Source organism: Thamnophis sirtalis, unplaced genomic scaffold (genome assembly GCF_051295495.1).
Source record: "Thamnophis sirtalis isolate CommonGarterSnake01/CBP01778 unplaced genomic scaffold, rThaSir2_p1.2 scaffold_1, whole genome shotgun sequence".
Lineage (NCBI taxonomy): Eukaryota > Metazoa > Chordata > Lepidosauria > Squamata > Natricidae > Thamnophis > Thamnophis sirtalis.
Genome location: NW_028261381.1, coordinates 64154530 through 64169945, shown reverse-complemented (window position 1 = coordinate 64169945; position 15416 = coordinate 64154530). Strand labels below are relative to the sequence as shown.

General features: G+C 40.2%; 2 protein-coding genes across 4 annotated transcripts; one reads left to right on the top strand and one right to left on the bottom strand.

Annotated features, from left to right (window-relative positions):
* Window positions 1-331: 331 nt before the first annotated feature.
* On the bottom strand, window positions 332-6112 carry POLD4 (DNA polymerase delta 4, accessory subunit). The gene is made up of 5 exons (XM_087713879.1): window positions 5953-6112; window positions 4965-5092; window positions 3219-3362; window positions 2202-2313; window positions 332-856 (listed from the first exon to the last, which is right to left on the bottom strand). Exons 2-5 carry the CDS (start codon window positions 5056-5058, stop codon window positions 832-834), a joined length of 375 nt encoding a protein of 124 aa, XP_087570005.1. The 5' UTR covers window positions 5059-5092; window positions 5953-6112; the 3' UTR covers window positions 332-831.
* A 3027-nt stretch (window positions 6113-9139) lies between these two features.
* Window positions 9140-14374, top strand: LOC148049440 (glycine N-acyltransferase-like protein 3). Of its 3 annotated transcripts, none has more exons than XM_087713855.1 (6): window positions 9140-9386; window positions 9647-9897; window positions 10391-10498; window positions 10801-10927; window positions 11698-11818; window positions 12813-14374. In XM_087713855.1, exons 2-6 carry the CDS (start codon window positions 9820-9822, stop codon window positions 13213-13215), a joined length of 837 nt encoding a protein of 278 aa, XP_087569981.1. In that variant the 5' UTR covers window positions 9140-9386; window positions 9647-9819; the 3' UTR covers window positions 13216-14374. The 3 variants fall into 3 exon arrangements, with proteins under 3 accessions (XP_087569981.1, XP_087569998.1, XP_087569990.1); XM_087713872.1 differs by having other exon boundaries at window positions 11698-11814; window positions 12813-12901; XM_087713864.1 differs by lacking the exon at window positions 9140-9386 and having other exon boundaries at window positions 9840-9928.
* The last annotated feature ends 1042 nt before the right edge of the window (window positions 14375-15416 follow it).

Genomic DNA, 15416 nt, shown 5'->3' with positions numbered 1-15416 from the left:
CTTGTCTATTCAGTATTTAACATTCCCCCAAAGCTGTGGTGCTGAAATTCCAGTTCATTGTAATATCTGTGGAAGGTTGAAACTCTTGCCCCCCCCCTTCACTCCCAGAAAAAAGAGTGAAAAATTGTACAAGAAAATGCATTTTATTATTTTTTAAAGTTTGCTATACATATATACATATCACAATATGTACAATCAATTAAACCAATCAATATGATAAAAGGCAACATTAAACCAAAAGCAGAATAATAAGAATTAAGAAATCTGAGCAAATAATCAGATCTTAGTTTTATTTTGGCAATGCTGATTCAGCTGAATCTTCAGTTTTCTGCAGCTCTAGCTTACTGAATATGCTTATGTTTACTGAGTACATCCTCCACACTCTAAAACTATGGAACCAACAACTTAGGTTGAAATTTTACTAAAGAGAGCATGAAATTCTTTTAGAAAAGTGGCTCATAATACATAGACAAAAATGCTGATGACAATTATGCCTTTCAGCAAGTATACAAGCACTTACCCAAATCAAACCAGGTTCAAAATTGAATGAAACATTAAAAATACAAAGCAGATTGCAATTCCATATTGAATTTGGCATGCTGTGATTACTGTATTGCTATAAATCAGTTATTGATCTAGTTCTTAATGATTTCTAAATGCTGAGCCCAAAGTCCCAAGTGGAGATCAACTAGAAAGCCTTCTCACCCCTATAAGAACCTTACCACCACTGCAAAGCAGCGTTCTCTCCAGAAATGGTGGAAACATCCACATGATTATGGTGACATAATGGCAGGAGCTCTTTCTCAGCCTCAGGTAGCAAAGTTGCTCTTTTCAGAGGTCATATTCATGCCACAAACTACAAGAAAGAAAAGAGCATGGTTATTGTCAGGGGAGGCCTTGGTTGACTTTTCACATGGCCACTCCCATCTCTGTCAAGCAGCTGGAATGGGCTTGACTGTCTTCTGTGACACAACAGCATCCTTTTTTGCAGACACAATTTTATGGTCAACTTAAGCAAATTTTCCATCTGGAGTCAGTTCTTGTCCCACAGCTCTCAACTTTCAAAGCTAGCATGTTCTTGGCCAAAGCGGAGGAGGAGGGGAATGACCTCATGGAAGGGAAGCAAAGGGAGACCATATCTGGGACCTCTTCAAATTCTCATCATCTCCTTAATGTTGGGTCCTCACAGTGCACTTACTCCTATACACTGAAGCAACTAAAAAAATTAAGCACCAATCTACTTGGATGGAAGGCTCCATTATTACACACTGTTTAGCTTTGTAAAGGTTACATACAGCTCTAAAACAGCGATGATGAACCTTTTGGGCTTGGTATATCATAAATTTTGAAAATATCTGACTACTTCTGGTATGTCATTGCCCCTCCTCAAGCAAAAGATTAACAATTCTTTATATTTTTATTTATAAAAAATATAGTCCATGTGGCACTATATATTATACAAAGAAACGTTAAATAATTACAAAAATGAAATACCGGTACAATTAAAACAAACTCAGTTTTGGAGGGTTCGGGGGCTTTGTGAGAATACATCCATTCTCATGCAGCCTCCACAAGCTCCAAAAATTGTGTCAGAATGTGGCATGCCTTCAAGAACAGTTGTTGGTGATGCTGGCTTATCAGCCAAAATGTGGCATGTCACTTTTGACATGTGTGTCAGAGGTTTGCTTTCACTGCTCTAAATACATGGCTATAAATGTTAAGGCTATAAATACAGAAGGAATTAAGCTTCCTTACTTGAATACATTTCACATTGCTACAAGACATTGTCTTGTAGAAAAGACATATCTGAAGTGCCACCTTTGTTCTGACTTCTATTCTTGTTGATCCTAACTGATACTTTTCTCATGAAGTCAGCATACGTCTTTGTTACTAACAATTCTACTATGATAACAAACCAAGAATACTTGAGCTTTAAGGAAAGAATGCTGGCTGTGCTCCTGCATAAATTCTATATTCTGAATGTGAATGGCTGGAAATTTTATCCTGGTTTACCTTATATTTCACTTTTTCTATAATCTGAGTCTTTTCTTTAGAGAGATAGTTACAGCCTATTCACACAAATGTAGTGCCGGAATTTATCCCAATAATCCATGGTATTTTTCATAAATTTGTTCTTTCTGATGGATAGTTTTTTTTTAAAAATCAAGGGACTGAAAAGTATAGAAACATAACATACTGACCTATATATAACAAAAGGATCCTCATTATACTTCAGAAGCAAATCCTGCACTGTTGTAGGGGGATTGAGTCCTAAGAATTTGGCTCGTTCCCAGCGCTGCATACGGGTGATTCCTGTCAGCAGAAGAAAGTGATTCAAGAATGTAGTATCTGCAGGAAGCTTCCTAATCAGTTTATCTGAGACAACTGTGGTTATGAGAGTTTTAGGGTGATTTATGAGCTCCTTTTTTATGTTACTATTGTTGTTTGTCTGACATTATCGTTCATGGTATTTTACAGTACAAGTGTATATACTTCAGACTTGCAAGCTCTATTTAGTACTTGGATCCATCATTCAAAGCTAAGTACAGAAGACATTAACTTGTTTTCTGGGCCACAATGGAATATGGAATTCTTTCTGGTAAATATATAATCTTTTTTTTTTACAACTGATCTTAAATTATACAGTGTAAATTTATTGGGTAGGATAGTTATTTTTGTTATTTTTTGCTACATTAAACCCTCAATTTTACAAAATGACATTCAGCAAATTTTGGATGCAACAGCATTCTACTTGCACTTCACTCCCTATTAAACTGTTGTTTCTATAACAGTCTGGACAACTGACATAAAGACATTGTTTGCATTAATTTAAGTATATTTGCATAATAATAATTTATTAATAAAATTATTTTGTTTGGGAATGATAACAAAGTATGTTAATTTGGATTGAATGGCTATTTAGTTTTAGTGAACTTATCTCTTCCCCAATAACTATTAAATCAATGATATATTGTGTCAATAAATAACTGGGAATAATAATTGCTGATCTACTGCAACTATTCAATGCATCTGCAACACAATATGATATACCATTTATGAATCATTTCTTTATAGTGTGTAAGTTTCTGATAAAATGAGGCTATATTTCAAAAACTTGGCAGAAAGGAAACAACAGCAAAGAAAAGGCAAACATTTACTTATTTCACGATATGTACCATCCTTGGGACTTTGTTCAATAGATAACTAGACATTCTTACCAGTGCAGGGACCATATTGCCGGCTGAGATCAAATTGCTTCAATATTTCCAACTGATCAGGTTGTGCGGTATCTTGTAGGTGAGATTCTGCTTGTAGGTGAGATTCTGCTTGTAGGTGAGATTCTACTTGAACTACCGGTAAGTCTGAGAAGCAATCAACCCATTAGTGTTAATAGGCAGAGTGCTGGTATTTTTCCTTGCATAAAGGGCTTAGGGTGGCACTTAACCAATCGTGGTACTACCTCCTCTTTAGCCAACTCCAAAATTTAAATGGCCACAGCCATGCTGTTTGCATCTCTCCAGCTATACCAGTGTTTCTCAAATTTGGCAACTTTAAGATCTGTGGTTGCGAATTCCCATAATTCACCAACTTTCACACAGGGCAAGGGGGGAATTCCCAAATAAGATTTGAATTGCATTAGTATCATTAAACTATTGCTAATCATGGGAACTCCCTATTATGCATGCATAAAGCAGAATTAGAAGATGGCATTTCATAACTTTTCAGATTTCATTTATGTATCAATTTCTATTGTACAAACTGGTTTGCAAAAACTTCCCTCAAAGCAGTATCCAAGACATTTTTCAGGCCACCAAGAACAAAGAATCAGGTAAATATGGCCTCAAAAACTGCATGAGCTCTTCTTTCCCCACTACATACCTGTGGCAATGGGGCATGGGGGGTCTATGCAAGAAGTTGTCGAGAACCCAATCTTCTTTACTGTCTAGAAAAAATTAGGTTTCCACAGAAGCTGCTGGGAATGTTGGAGTGACTGCAGGAGAAGATCATTGCTCCCCTTTTCTAATGAAAATATTTTTTTCTCTCTCTCACCATCTCCTCCCTTTTTCATTGTTCTGAAGTTCTATTTTTAGTAATGGAACTAACTTGGAGTTGTAATTTACTAAGAGCCTTGTCAGCCAAGGAATGTCAGTTGATGGGGAATAGGAGACATGTCTTCTCTACCAAAGTCCCTGCCCTTTGTAATAGTCTCTCCTTAATAGTTGAGGATGACTCTGACACAGTTGGCCTGTAGTAAGGCTCCAAAGACCTGGCTTTGTACCTGCCCCCCAAATGTGTGAAGGACTCCATTTCCTATTGACATTTTCTCAGCTGCCATATATATTTAATTTTGTACCTTATGAGTGGTTTTAATTATTATCGTTCACTGGGCAGAGACCATTGTTTGAGATGGGCAGCTATGGAAATTGAATAAATCTACCCAGGTGAGGCATCTGCCAGGACATCAGGCACAAAACAAACAAACAAACAAAAAAGACCAGAACAGAGGCTGCCCATTTTGGGATTGGAATTCCACAACATTGCTGACTTGTTGAAGCTGTCCTAATGGGATTGGCAGAGCCAAATGCTAGAAGACCTCTCTTTGGGTCCAGCAAAGCCTGGGATTAGAAGCATTGCTAGAGTTCCCTTTTGCCTCCAGTGACGTCAAGAAAGTAGAAAGAACTGGGGAATGGGATGGAGGTGTCCTACTAACCATTGAAAGGCTCACTATGAGCAAGGGTTGACTTGATGACCCCAAGATACTCTCCAGCTCTAGCCCTGCTTGCAAAATCACCTACTGAACTGACGGAGGAGACTAGGGCTTGTTTTCTGGCATGGGTGGAAAGAGTAAAGAAACACAGGAATCCATCCACAATACCAAGCCATTCCAATAGCCAAGGCCGGGGAAGGAGATGGAACCCACAAAGGAGAGATGGGGGGGGGGGGTAGCCCATAGAAGTGCTTACCCTGCGGTTGGCTCTGAGTCTCTTTTCTTTCTTTCCTGCCTTCTTTCTTTTTCACCACTTGGAAAGAATCGGTGATGAGTCCTTTCCTGCTCATAGCTCCATGCGAAGTCCCCGAGCGTCTCTCCCGGCTGCTCCCAGTGAAGTGGAAAGAGAAGCGGAGAGGCTTAGACCAGCGGCCCCGGCTCCAGTTCCTGAAGGTCCGGAAGAGGCGAGAAGCCGCTACGATTCACCCCCAGCTACCCGCTTTCGAGCAGAGGGTTCCGGCCTCATTCCCACCTGCGAGCGCGACCCCCCACCTCTTCAGCGGGGAAGAAGGAAACCTTCTGTGCTCCCCCCTCCAGTCTTATAACCTAAGGAAGCTTCTCACTGCCCGGTTAAGGCTGGGAGACTAGACAGCACCAAATCCTCCTCTCCCTTGGGCAGGGGAGAAAATCAACGGGACGCCCCTCAATTCCCAAGCATACTCATCCCTCGCGAAGGAAAAAAGCAGAAGGGGCCGATTCCCCCGACCTTCATCCGAGCCTTCGCTCCCCATGGTGCCAACCCCACCCCCGCAAGACCCGAGTAAGGCTTTCCTTCGCCAACAGCCGCGTCTACATTTTATTCCCAAGGGAGCCGGAACCATCCATCGAGGGAGAGAAAAGCAACATCGAGAACCCAAAGGGGCTTTTTTCAAGAGGCAACTAGACTTTCTGGGTTTTTTTTTTCTTTGAAGACGTTTCGCTTCTCATCCAAGAAGCTTCTTCAGCTCTGAGTGGGTTCCATTCCCCACCATCCAATCAGAGCTGAAGAAGCTTCTGGGATGAGAAGCGAAACGTCTTCAAAGGAAAAAAAAACCCAGAAAGTCCAGTTGCCTCTTGAAAAAAGCCCCTTTGGGACAACCTTGACCTGAATGGCTGAGAATCTCCCTAGACATTTAGCAACATCGAGAAGAAAGAAAGAAGCTTCCCCCTCCCCGCTTTCTCCTACTGAAGAAAGAGAAGCCAACCTAGGAGAAACGCGGCGGCCGCCCTCCTCACGAGTCGCCACGGGTCCAAGCAGTGCGCGGAGCGGGGAGGGAGGCTCAGCTGCGAAGCTCGTTGCCCAACAACCCGGAATCGCCCGTGTGGCTTGTAGTTGTTGTCGCGTTGGTTCAGCCAATGGCGGAGCTGCTTTCGCTTTGCCTTGGAGGGAAGGGGAAAGAAGGCCTCTGCTGGTGGCCGGGAAATGTCCCGAATGGAGCCTTCTCGCAGCGTCCTTTTATAAAAGGCTCTGCTGAGATCTGTGGGAAGGGACACACACTGCGAGGTCTTTCAGGCATTCAATTCAAGAATCGCTGAAAGTTTACGCCTGTAATTAACTTTATTAAGAATGATTATTCTGAGGCAGTTTGGTGTAGTAGTTAAGGCACCAGGCTACAGGGGACTGTAAGTTCTAGTTTCGCCTCAGGGGCAAAGCTGGCTGAGTGATCTTGGCCCAGTCACACTCTCGTGGATATTGATTTGATATTGCTACTTCCAAAAATGTTGCCCTGTTGGCCAGGCCATGGATTGACCCAGCTAAATGCCGATTTGTTTTTTCCCTGGTGTGAAGTAGCTAATTGTCACACAAGGCTGGATTTTGTTTATTGTGCCCAGGGTAAAAGAATGTGCTCTTGGGACTACATCACAAATGAAAAGCCTCCAATATCCAAATGAGCATAGTTTTTTATATAGTTTTGGAAAACTAAGACACATGATCATTAGCAAGCAAGGGGCAAAAATAGAATGGAATAGAATTCTTTATTGGCCAAGTGTGATTGGACACACAAGGAATTTGGTGCGTATACTCTCAGTGTACGTAAAGAAAAATAAAATAGAATACATTCATCAAGAATCATAAGATACAAAACTTAGTGATAATCATAGATTACTAATAAGCAATCAAATTATACAAGGAAACAAATAAAACAATAAAAATACAAAATATTAAATTATTCATAACCCTGGTAGAGAGTAACTTTCCCAGAAGTTGGGTTCCTTGTTAAAATGTTACAGCTCTGTCCCTAATTGATAGGGTGGGTAATTAAGTATACAGTTAGTTGATTTATCTGCATCAGGAAAGGGGAAGTTAACCCTGAATAAGTTGTTGGCCTGCTTCCAGTTCTTTGATCAAGGATATCACTAGCTTTCCAGGAATTTTAGGCAAGGATATGAAGCCCAAGAATGAGAGGTCCCAAAAGAAAAACATCTAGGAGCAAAATGAAGGTTTTTCCAACAAAATGAGGTTTCTCTGGCTAAAACTAGCTGCACCAAGCCTACACCCCTGCAGGTTTTTATAGTCCATGCTCAAAGGTACAAATTCAGCCTGGTAACCTCATATCATGTGGCTTTCTGGCACCATTAATATTTCCTGGAGTTTTCTGAACAGATTCAGTCATGCTTACTTTTAGAGATTTTGCCACTAGACCATCTCCACATGTACTGGGTAAAATAACATGATGTCCTTGTTAGGCATGCAGACAATGTGAAAATTACTGAAAATAATCCATCCCTATCACACTTCCTTCTTTTGAATGACTTTCTGACTTGTCAGCCTTACCCCCAGCACTGAACTGCTTTTCAATCGTGGTCTTTGTTCCTCCTAAAAAGGGAGCCCAGTTGGCCAGTATTTTGGCATTCCTCATGGGATAAGATTTGATACCTCCTGATGTGCAGCTTCTATTTCTGGGAGTTATCTCTCTATCATTAAATAAATTGTTATATTTGGTTTTTACTTGATTCCTAGTATACAAAACTAAATTACATTTTGCTTTGTTAATATGAAAAATGACTGGTTCATGTTCTGTTCTCCACAGAGCTGTGCAGTAAAAATATGCCTAAGGATGGAGATAGATTTGAATCAATGCCTGGATTTTTATAACTTCCAAAAATGTTCAATCTAAATTGTTTGCTGCTTCATCTTGGCAGTGATAGGTTCTTACTGCCTCAAAGCCATTATGGTGGAACATAATTGATATGTCCAATATTTCCTCCCAAATTCCACTTTTTGACCTCATCTTTTTGAATTACGATACCTCAAATCTGCTAACTTACAAAATGCATATAAAATCCGGGATCTGTTACTCCCATGTAATTAATATGTCAAGGATCTTCAGACCAGTTGTATTCGCAAAGCTATGGCTGCTGCAGTTTTGCAACAGTCAGCTATAGTCTGACTTACGACTGAATTATGATCAGGATTTCCAACACTCCCTGACAGTTCCCAGACAAAGTCAATGGGGAAACTAGCAGGAAGTCAGAAGTTGCTCCCGCTCCCACTGCTTTTTCCCCCTCTCCTCTGGTTATTCTGCTTCTTTATTTGCTTAAGGAAACTTTGAAAGGGATCACAGGTTTTTCTATGGCAAGATCCTTCTTATTAGACCTTTCCAGATGAACTTGATCTCTACCAGAATCCATTTTTCACATCCCTGTCCCCCATTAAACTTCATCTCAAAGCAGGTCATTCTCTAGAAAGGCATTATAACATTCAAGATTGTGCTCATTCCAGAGGTACAGAAGAGAAATAAAATAGGATGCCCAGGAGAACATTCATTGAGGGAAGTAATGCACAGAACTTTATTGTCATGGTGTGTTTCATATGGCTGTTTTAGAAGCTGCTTCCTGTTGTCTTTGCATATGCATACAGTGATCAAATACACTATCAAAGCTGGCAGAGAGCAGCATTGACAGGTAAGCTTGAAAGAAATAAGCTTTTATAATAAAAAAGGAATGCTTTGGGTCTCCTGCTTGTTCCAAAGCACCCCTTTCTAAGGATTTGCACAACCCTAAAATGTATCCAAATAAATGTATATATAGACAATAAAAATCACTTGAATGCGATTAACTAATCATTTTATACATTAGCTATTGGAACATCCTCTGTGACAACCAGTAAAAACAATCTTCTTTTTACCTAACCCACAAGTCCCTTTGTTGAACTTTGATAGATGATCCTAGGTTCTAAAATTACTTGTCCTTTTTCTTATTCTTATTGAAGAATGATTGTAGCTGTTTTTCATATGAATGTTGAGACATGCATATTTCTGGAAACCTGAGCACAAAGTATTTTGCTTGTATTTTCTGTTCCGGCTTGAGCAAATCTGCTAACCTAGTCTGTTCATGCGACCTGAACTTGTAACTTGAGAAGCTTCTGTTTTTTTCAATACCACAATTGTCTCATTTATGAAGAAACCTGTCCTGGAGTTCTAGAGACTTGGCCAATTATTACCAAAAACCCTTTAGCACCCTCTTCATAAAGGAATTTCTACATCCACTCAGTATCTATTAATAGTTAATCTGCCGTAATATAAATCTGACCTCCATAGCAAAGCAAGTATTAAAGAGACTGGACTGGACAGAAGACTGACATAAAAAGGGAGGAGAAATTGTGGATTTGCCCTGACAAAGAACTGGCTTGCTGAAAGTGAGTAGGAGACACTGCAACAGAATACTGGTGATTCCTAAGGGAAAATCCTGGGTTATGTTCAAATGTAAGCTGAAAGGGAAGGAAAGTTACAGTGGGAAGCGGAGAAGGTGCATTGGTTTGTGCTTTCCCTTGGCAGGAATCTTGAATAAATTTGTTGTTTTGATGAGATAGAGGGCATCCCAGTTTGGGAGTGACAGGAAGATATGGAGAGATGGACTCTCATTCAGGTATTTCTATGTCTTTGTTCTACCCATCAGCTTCAAGACCAGAGGTGGGTTCCTACCAGTTCGCACCTATTCGGTAGAACCGGTTCGTCAAATCTACCGAACCGGTTAGAAGAGGTTCCACCAGTGGACCCGGAAAGCAGGCCACACCTTTAGAAGAGGTTCCAAAATTTTTTGAAACCCACCACTGTTCAAGACCCAAAACTATGCTGGTCCTCTCCTGTCCTTACAAACTGCGCTTATTGGAGGGAATGCTGAGGAAGAATCTCCCTCAGGCAATTGTGGTAATTCTGAAACATTTACTAGAACATTGAGGTAGAGTCTTGACAATAATTTCGTTTTCTAGAACTTAATATTTGGCACTCAGGATGAATAAAGTATATTACTTTTTTTGCTTACATTTACCAAAAATTGCAAGAAACAATTCCTTGAAAATACCTATATCTAAAATATGATCCATGTAAAATAACATGTATTGTAGAATCATAAGATATAAAAGTACACTCAGCCAGGTGCACCTAATGGGCATAGATCCCTTATGAATAGAGAGTTGAAGGGCAAATCTGCAGTTTTCTGCATAATAGATGAAATTCCTTCATCTTATTCAGCAACAGAAAGAAATAATTCTGGAACATCAGCAACATGTGGGGAAGGGGGAGTGATAGAACATTAGGGGAAAGTTCTTGCAGCAAATCTAAATTAATGCCACTCTCCTTTTCTCCATGGATTGATCTTAGGCTGATTCCCATAACTGCACTGACACTTTACTCTTGACAGGTGCACGGAGCAGTCATGAACATAAATCGGGGGAATCCAGTTCATCACGAGGTGATTGTGGATTCATGGCCAGAGTTCAAAGTTGTCCTCACCAGACCATCCAAAGAGGTAATAAACAGCTTTGGCGATTCTGAGAGAGGGAGGGAGAGAAGAAGGAAGGAAGGAATATTTAGGAGTTCTTAACCAACCTGAGGGGCAATCTAAGATACTGCTAATCTAAGGTACTGCTGCTTTTTGGGAAGAGGCTACCTTTGGCTTTTTCAAAAGAAGAAGGCATTGCACTGATCAAGTTGTTTCTATCATTTCATCTCCACATTAGAAAAAAAAACGCTTGGCAAATGGTTGATGCAAGGGATATGAGGAGGAGGTGAATCAGGAGATTATATATGAGCTCCATGCCTTTCTTCTAGATTGTCACAGATCCCTCAGACATGTATTCCAATGTGTATGGAGCATTTTATCAGGATCTGGATGCATATCGGAGGCTTGTAAAGGATACGGATGCTGTCAACTGGGACCACACCTTCCATCTCTTTGGTAATGGTTCTTTTTGAAGGAGAAGAAAAGGCATTGAATGAAGAAAATACAATGTATTCTCAGATAGGTTTTCCTATTATAGTATATAGGCAGTGACATCAGAATGAATGTGGCTCAAGCATTCTTAATTACCACTGAAGCCCCCTCCCCCCCCCCAAGAAGATAATAAGTGCATGCTCACTTCTCACGTTATTCCAAACACTAACTGTACAGTGATGTTGTCACCTTCTGGCAATATTTTCTTTATGACATTTGCCTATTCCTTTCCCAATGTAAACTCCATCTCAGCAGGTTGTATGACTATCAAATTAAACATGACCCACCTCTAGATTAAACTGCAGGAATGGTAATTTGGATTGATCCAGACTAAAATCATGTGAAAAAGAACATACACCCTCTTAGAGTCCTATGGTTTTACATATCAGAACGTAGTAAAAATAATCTGGTCTTTAGAAGTTCTTGAAAGTAGGTAAATACAACCTCAAATGAGCAACAACAGGTAAGATATTACACCATGCCATCATTTATTTTACAAAAAGAAAGCCAACATGGAGAAGCCATAGGTGAAAATCTACGTACACTTTTCACACTTACAACCACCGCAGAAGCCCTGTGGTCACATGATCAAAATTCAAATGCTTGCCAACTGACTCATATTTATGAGGGAGTGTCCATGGATAATGTACTTCTCAGATGTCTTCCCTGTTTGTACTTCCAACTTGTGCACACAGCCTTTTCTTGGTAAATGAATGTTTTATTATTTTTTCCAGGGACTCAAGAAGGGATACCCGAAGCTACTGAGGATGCAGCAGCTGCTAAACAAACAAAGTTATCTGTAATTCCTCACTTCCTCTATGTGCTTTCTCATCCAAATAAATTGCCAACTGGTAGGTGAGTGACCATCCTGTTGGCCATCACCACTGTTATACCGTTGAGGCCTGAGATAGAACTGTTAAGGCATTCTGAAGATTTTGTTACAATCAGGCTCCCACAGTAATGGCTGAGGAAATCTTCATTCACATTGCTTATGGGTCAATGTGGGCGCCAAAATCAACAGGATTCCTATAGGATACATTGATTCCTCCAGGGACAGAGAGGCAGAATCACAAAGGAGGAGAGGTATAACAGACAGCATGCCTAGAAAACATAGGGGGGAAAAACAGTAAACAGCATGATGGTCTTTGAAAAAATGAGTAATTGTTAAAAGTGTAAGCATTGAGGTTTTCCTAAATGCTTGGCTTTCTGAAGGCAGGATGTTAGAGCAAATGGGATGAGGAATACAGTAATGCTAAAACAAATCTGATTAGCAGTTTCAAACACTGTAGTACAACATCAGTAGGTTTTGTAGACTGATTGCAAATTTCACAAAGTAAAAGATTATTCATTAGCAAAGACCGTGATACAGGATCACATTTTTTTTTTTTTGGCCTGTCCAAAGTTCAGTTAGTCTGGCCTGGGGAGATGGGGAGAGAAAGACGATCTGAAACTGCCATCTCATAAAAATTGAATGTTTGTATTTTATTCTTTATCATTTTATAATACATGAGACACTGGAAATGCGTTCCCATCATCATGGGTAGCATTTTAACCAAAAATAGAATTCCTCACTTTGATGGAGAAAAATGGAATCAATTCATGATTCTGCACTTTTCCAGAAACAGAATGATCACAAATCATGCCTTGGATAAGCAATTGCCCTTTTTGGGAACAGCTCACACTGCTCTAGCTGGCAAATGTTGGACTAGATCAGAGGTGGGAAATGATGGCCTCTTTATGACTTGTGGACTTCAATTCCCAGAACTTTGGACTAAATAGATAAACTAACCATTTAATTCTCTGTTCTCATCTCTTTGGTTTTGTTCTTTTTGCCTTTCACCTTTTCCAGGGTAGAGCCCGGCTTCAGACTTTCCTCCTTGAATAGTTCCAACGTTGATCTGCTGAATGAAACATGGCCCTATGGGCGCAATGAACAAAGCCGCAGGTATCTGGCCAAAATGATACAGCATTTCCCTAGCAGTGCCATTCTGAACCAGGAGGGACAACCTATCAGCTGGACATCAATGGATCTTTTTGGCACACAAGCGCACGGATATACCCTCCCAGCATTCCGCGGGAAGGGATATTTAGCTATAACAGCTAAGGCACTTTCTATGCAGGCCTATAATGCTGGATATCCTTTATATGGCTTTGTTGTACTAAAAAATAACACTATGCAGAATGTGTTGGAAAAGGGAGGGTATCAGAGAGTATCTGAGCTGAGCTACTTGTGCTTTAATGACACCAGTTAGCAGAATAGAATGAAGGACAGAAGCTATTTTCCTTGATTTAATCAGATTTTTGTCACCTGCTCCCTGAACTCTGAGAGATACTTAAACACTACCTATTTGATAGCTATAGGATACCACCCAGATGCCCTGAGGGGGGGGGGAGATCAGGCTTATGAAGAATACGTCTCTGAAATTTCTTTGATTGCCTTCAGCCAATGTTTGTTTGTTGACCAGGCCTATTCTTAAATGCCTCATTCTTTGACTTAAGATAATATTTAGGATTTGAATTCTACCTCAACCCAAGTTCTCCACAGGCTTCCTAGAGCTGCTGGAGGCCTTTTCAGATGATGTCAACTGCTGGCCAGATTCAGCTCTTCTTCCTCTTTGTACCTCTGAGGAGGCAGTCAATGACAGCATGTTAAATGTGGTTGGCAAGCATTTGACAAATTAAGTGTAATTTTCAAGCACAACCTCCCTGAAGAGAAAAAATAATAATTAGCGTGTCTACTTGTTCTAATATATGCCAGCAAAACATGGACACTAACCTCACAATCTATATGAGTGGCGCAAAGAGCCATTGAATGATACATGCTCGGCGTCACAAGACACTATAGAAAGACCTGCACATGGATCAGAAAACAAACAAAACTATACAATGCCATAAAAAGAGTAAAAGAACTAAAATGGAAATGGGCCGGTCACATAGCAAGATGAACTGATGGCAGGTGGACCAAAGCATTCATATAATTGATCCTACTTGATAAAAAGCATCCACAAAAGAGACCTAAAATCAGATGGAGCGACATCACCAAGTATTTCAAGCCCAACTGGCAAAGAAAAGCTCCAGACCGTGTTGGTTGGAAGCATGTGGAAGAGGCCTTTGTCTTGGAATGGATAGACAATGGCTCGAATGATGACAAGAGTTGTTGCTTTTGAATTGATTCCTCTGCAATTTACAAATTGAACTAATATAATATTTCTTTTTTACACTATGAATGGAAAAAAGACTAACCGTAGACTAAACTCCCCTGCCATATCAGCAATGTACATGCATTGGGGGACTATGCTTAAGTCACCCTTCTCTAATTGAAAAATTGACATTACAAGGAGTGATCCACTCAATCACAATTGTTCTAAATAAAAGGTTTTTTTTTTAACCTTGAAACCTGTTTCAAAGGTTTTTCTGATTCCCAAAATATAGTGAAAGGATTGGTCAAATCACCTATAGTCTAAACATAATATATTCTGTATAAATAGAATATCTGAGAACCAAGGAATGGATCTTGGATGCCTCATATTCTAAGAAGTGATTCATTAGCAGATATGATTCATTATTAAACATTGCTTTTCAAAATACCTTTCTATCTTTCTGAATTATTATTCAGTCACAGCCACCCACACTTATGAAAAAATTATAGTAAAAAAACCAAATACAGTTAGTCCGTGACTTACCATAGTTCATTTAGTGAACCAAGCAAGGATGGTATCCTGTGGCCTCCGAATCCCTTTGAGTCTCCCTCTGCCCCCCTCTTCCTCCTTCTCTCATCCAGATGTGTCCTTTTGCAAGGAAGCATTACAGGTTTCATTGAAGTTGCATTGCAGACTTTTCTTTAGAAGAAACGTATATTGATAAGGCAAAACTTTTTTAGCTACTGTTGCACCAATTCTTTTATTACCGGTACAGAATACATGAAAATTTACAGATAATGTAATCAAATTACCTTATAAGTGACCAGGAACCAATGTTAGACTTTAGGAAAGTAAATGTTAATTGAGTCTTTTAAAACGTGGCACGACAAAACCGCGAAGCCCTTATCCGCGGAGACATAAGCACGTCGCTAAAGCCGCAACATCATCATCGCGCGTCATCACCGCCACGACAACAGCGCGGCAGCAGAAGGGCACTTTAAAACGGCGCTGCGGTAGAAAACCGATTTCAGTTAAGGTAAGGGTTAGGATTAGGTTTAGGGGTTTGTTTTAGGGTTAGGTTTAGGGTTAGGTTTAGGGTACTGAGTGCTTGGGAATGCGCGGATTTGCCCTCCGCGATTATGTCATCGCGGTACGGTCGCGTTTTTCCTTAGTGCTTCAAACGGCACGAATTAGTCTTGGCGCTTATATTTCCGCGGATAAGGGCTTCACGGATTTGTGGTGGAACGCTTTTAAAAATGGACAGCATGCTATAAATTGAAATTCAAAAGGAGAAACAAGCTCCAAAGAGATTG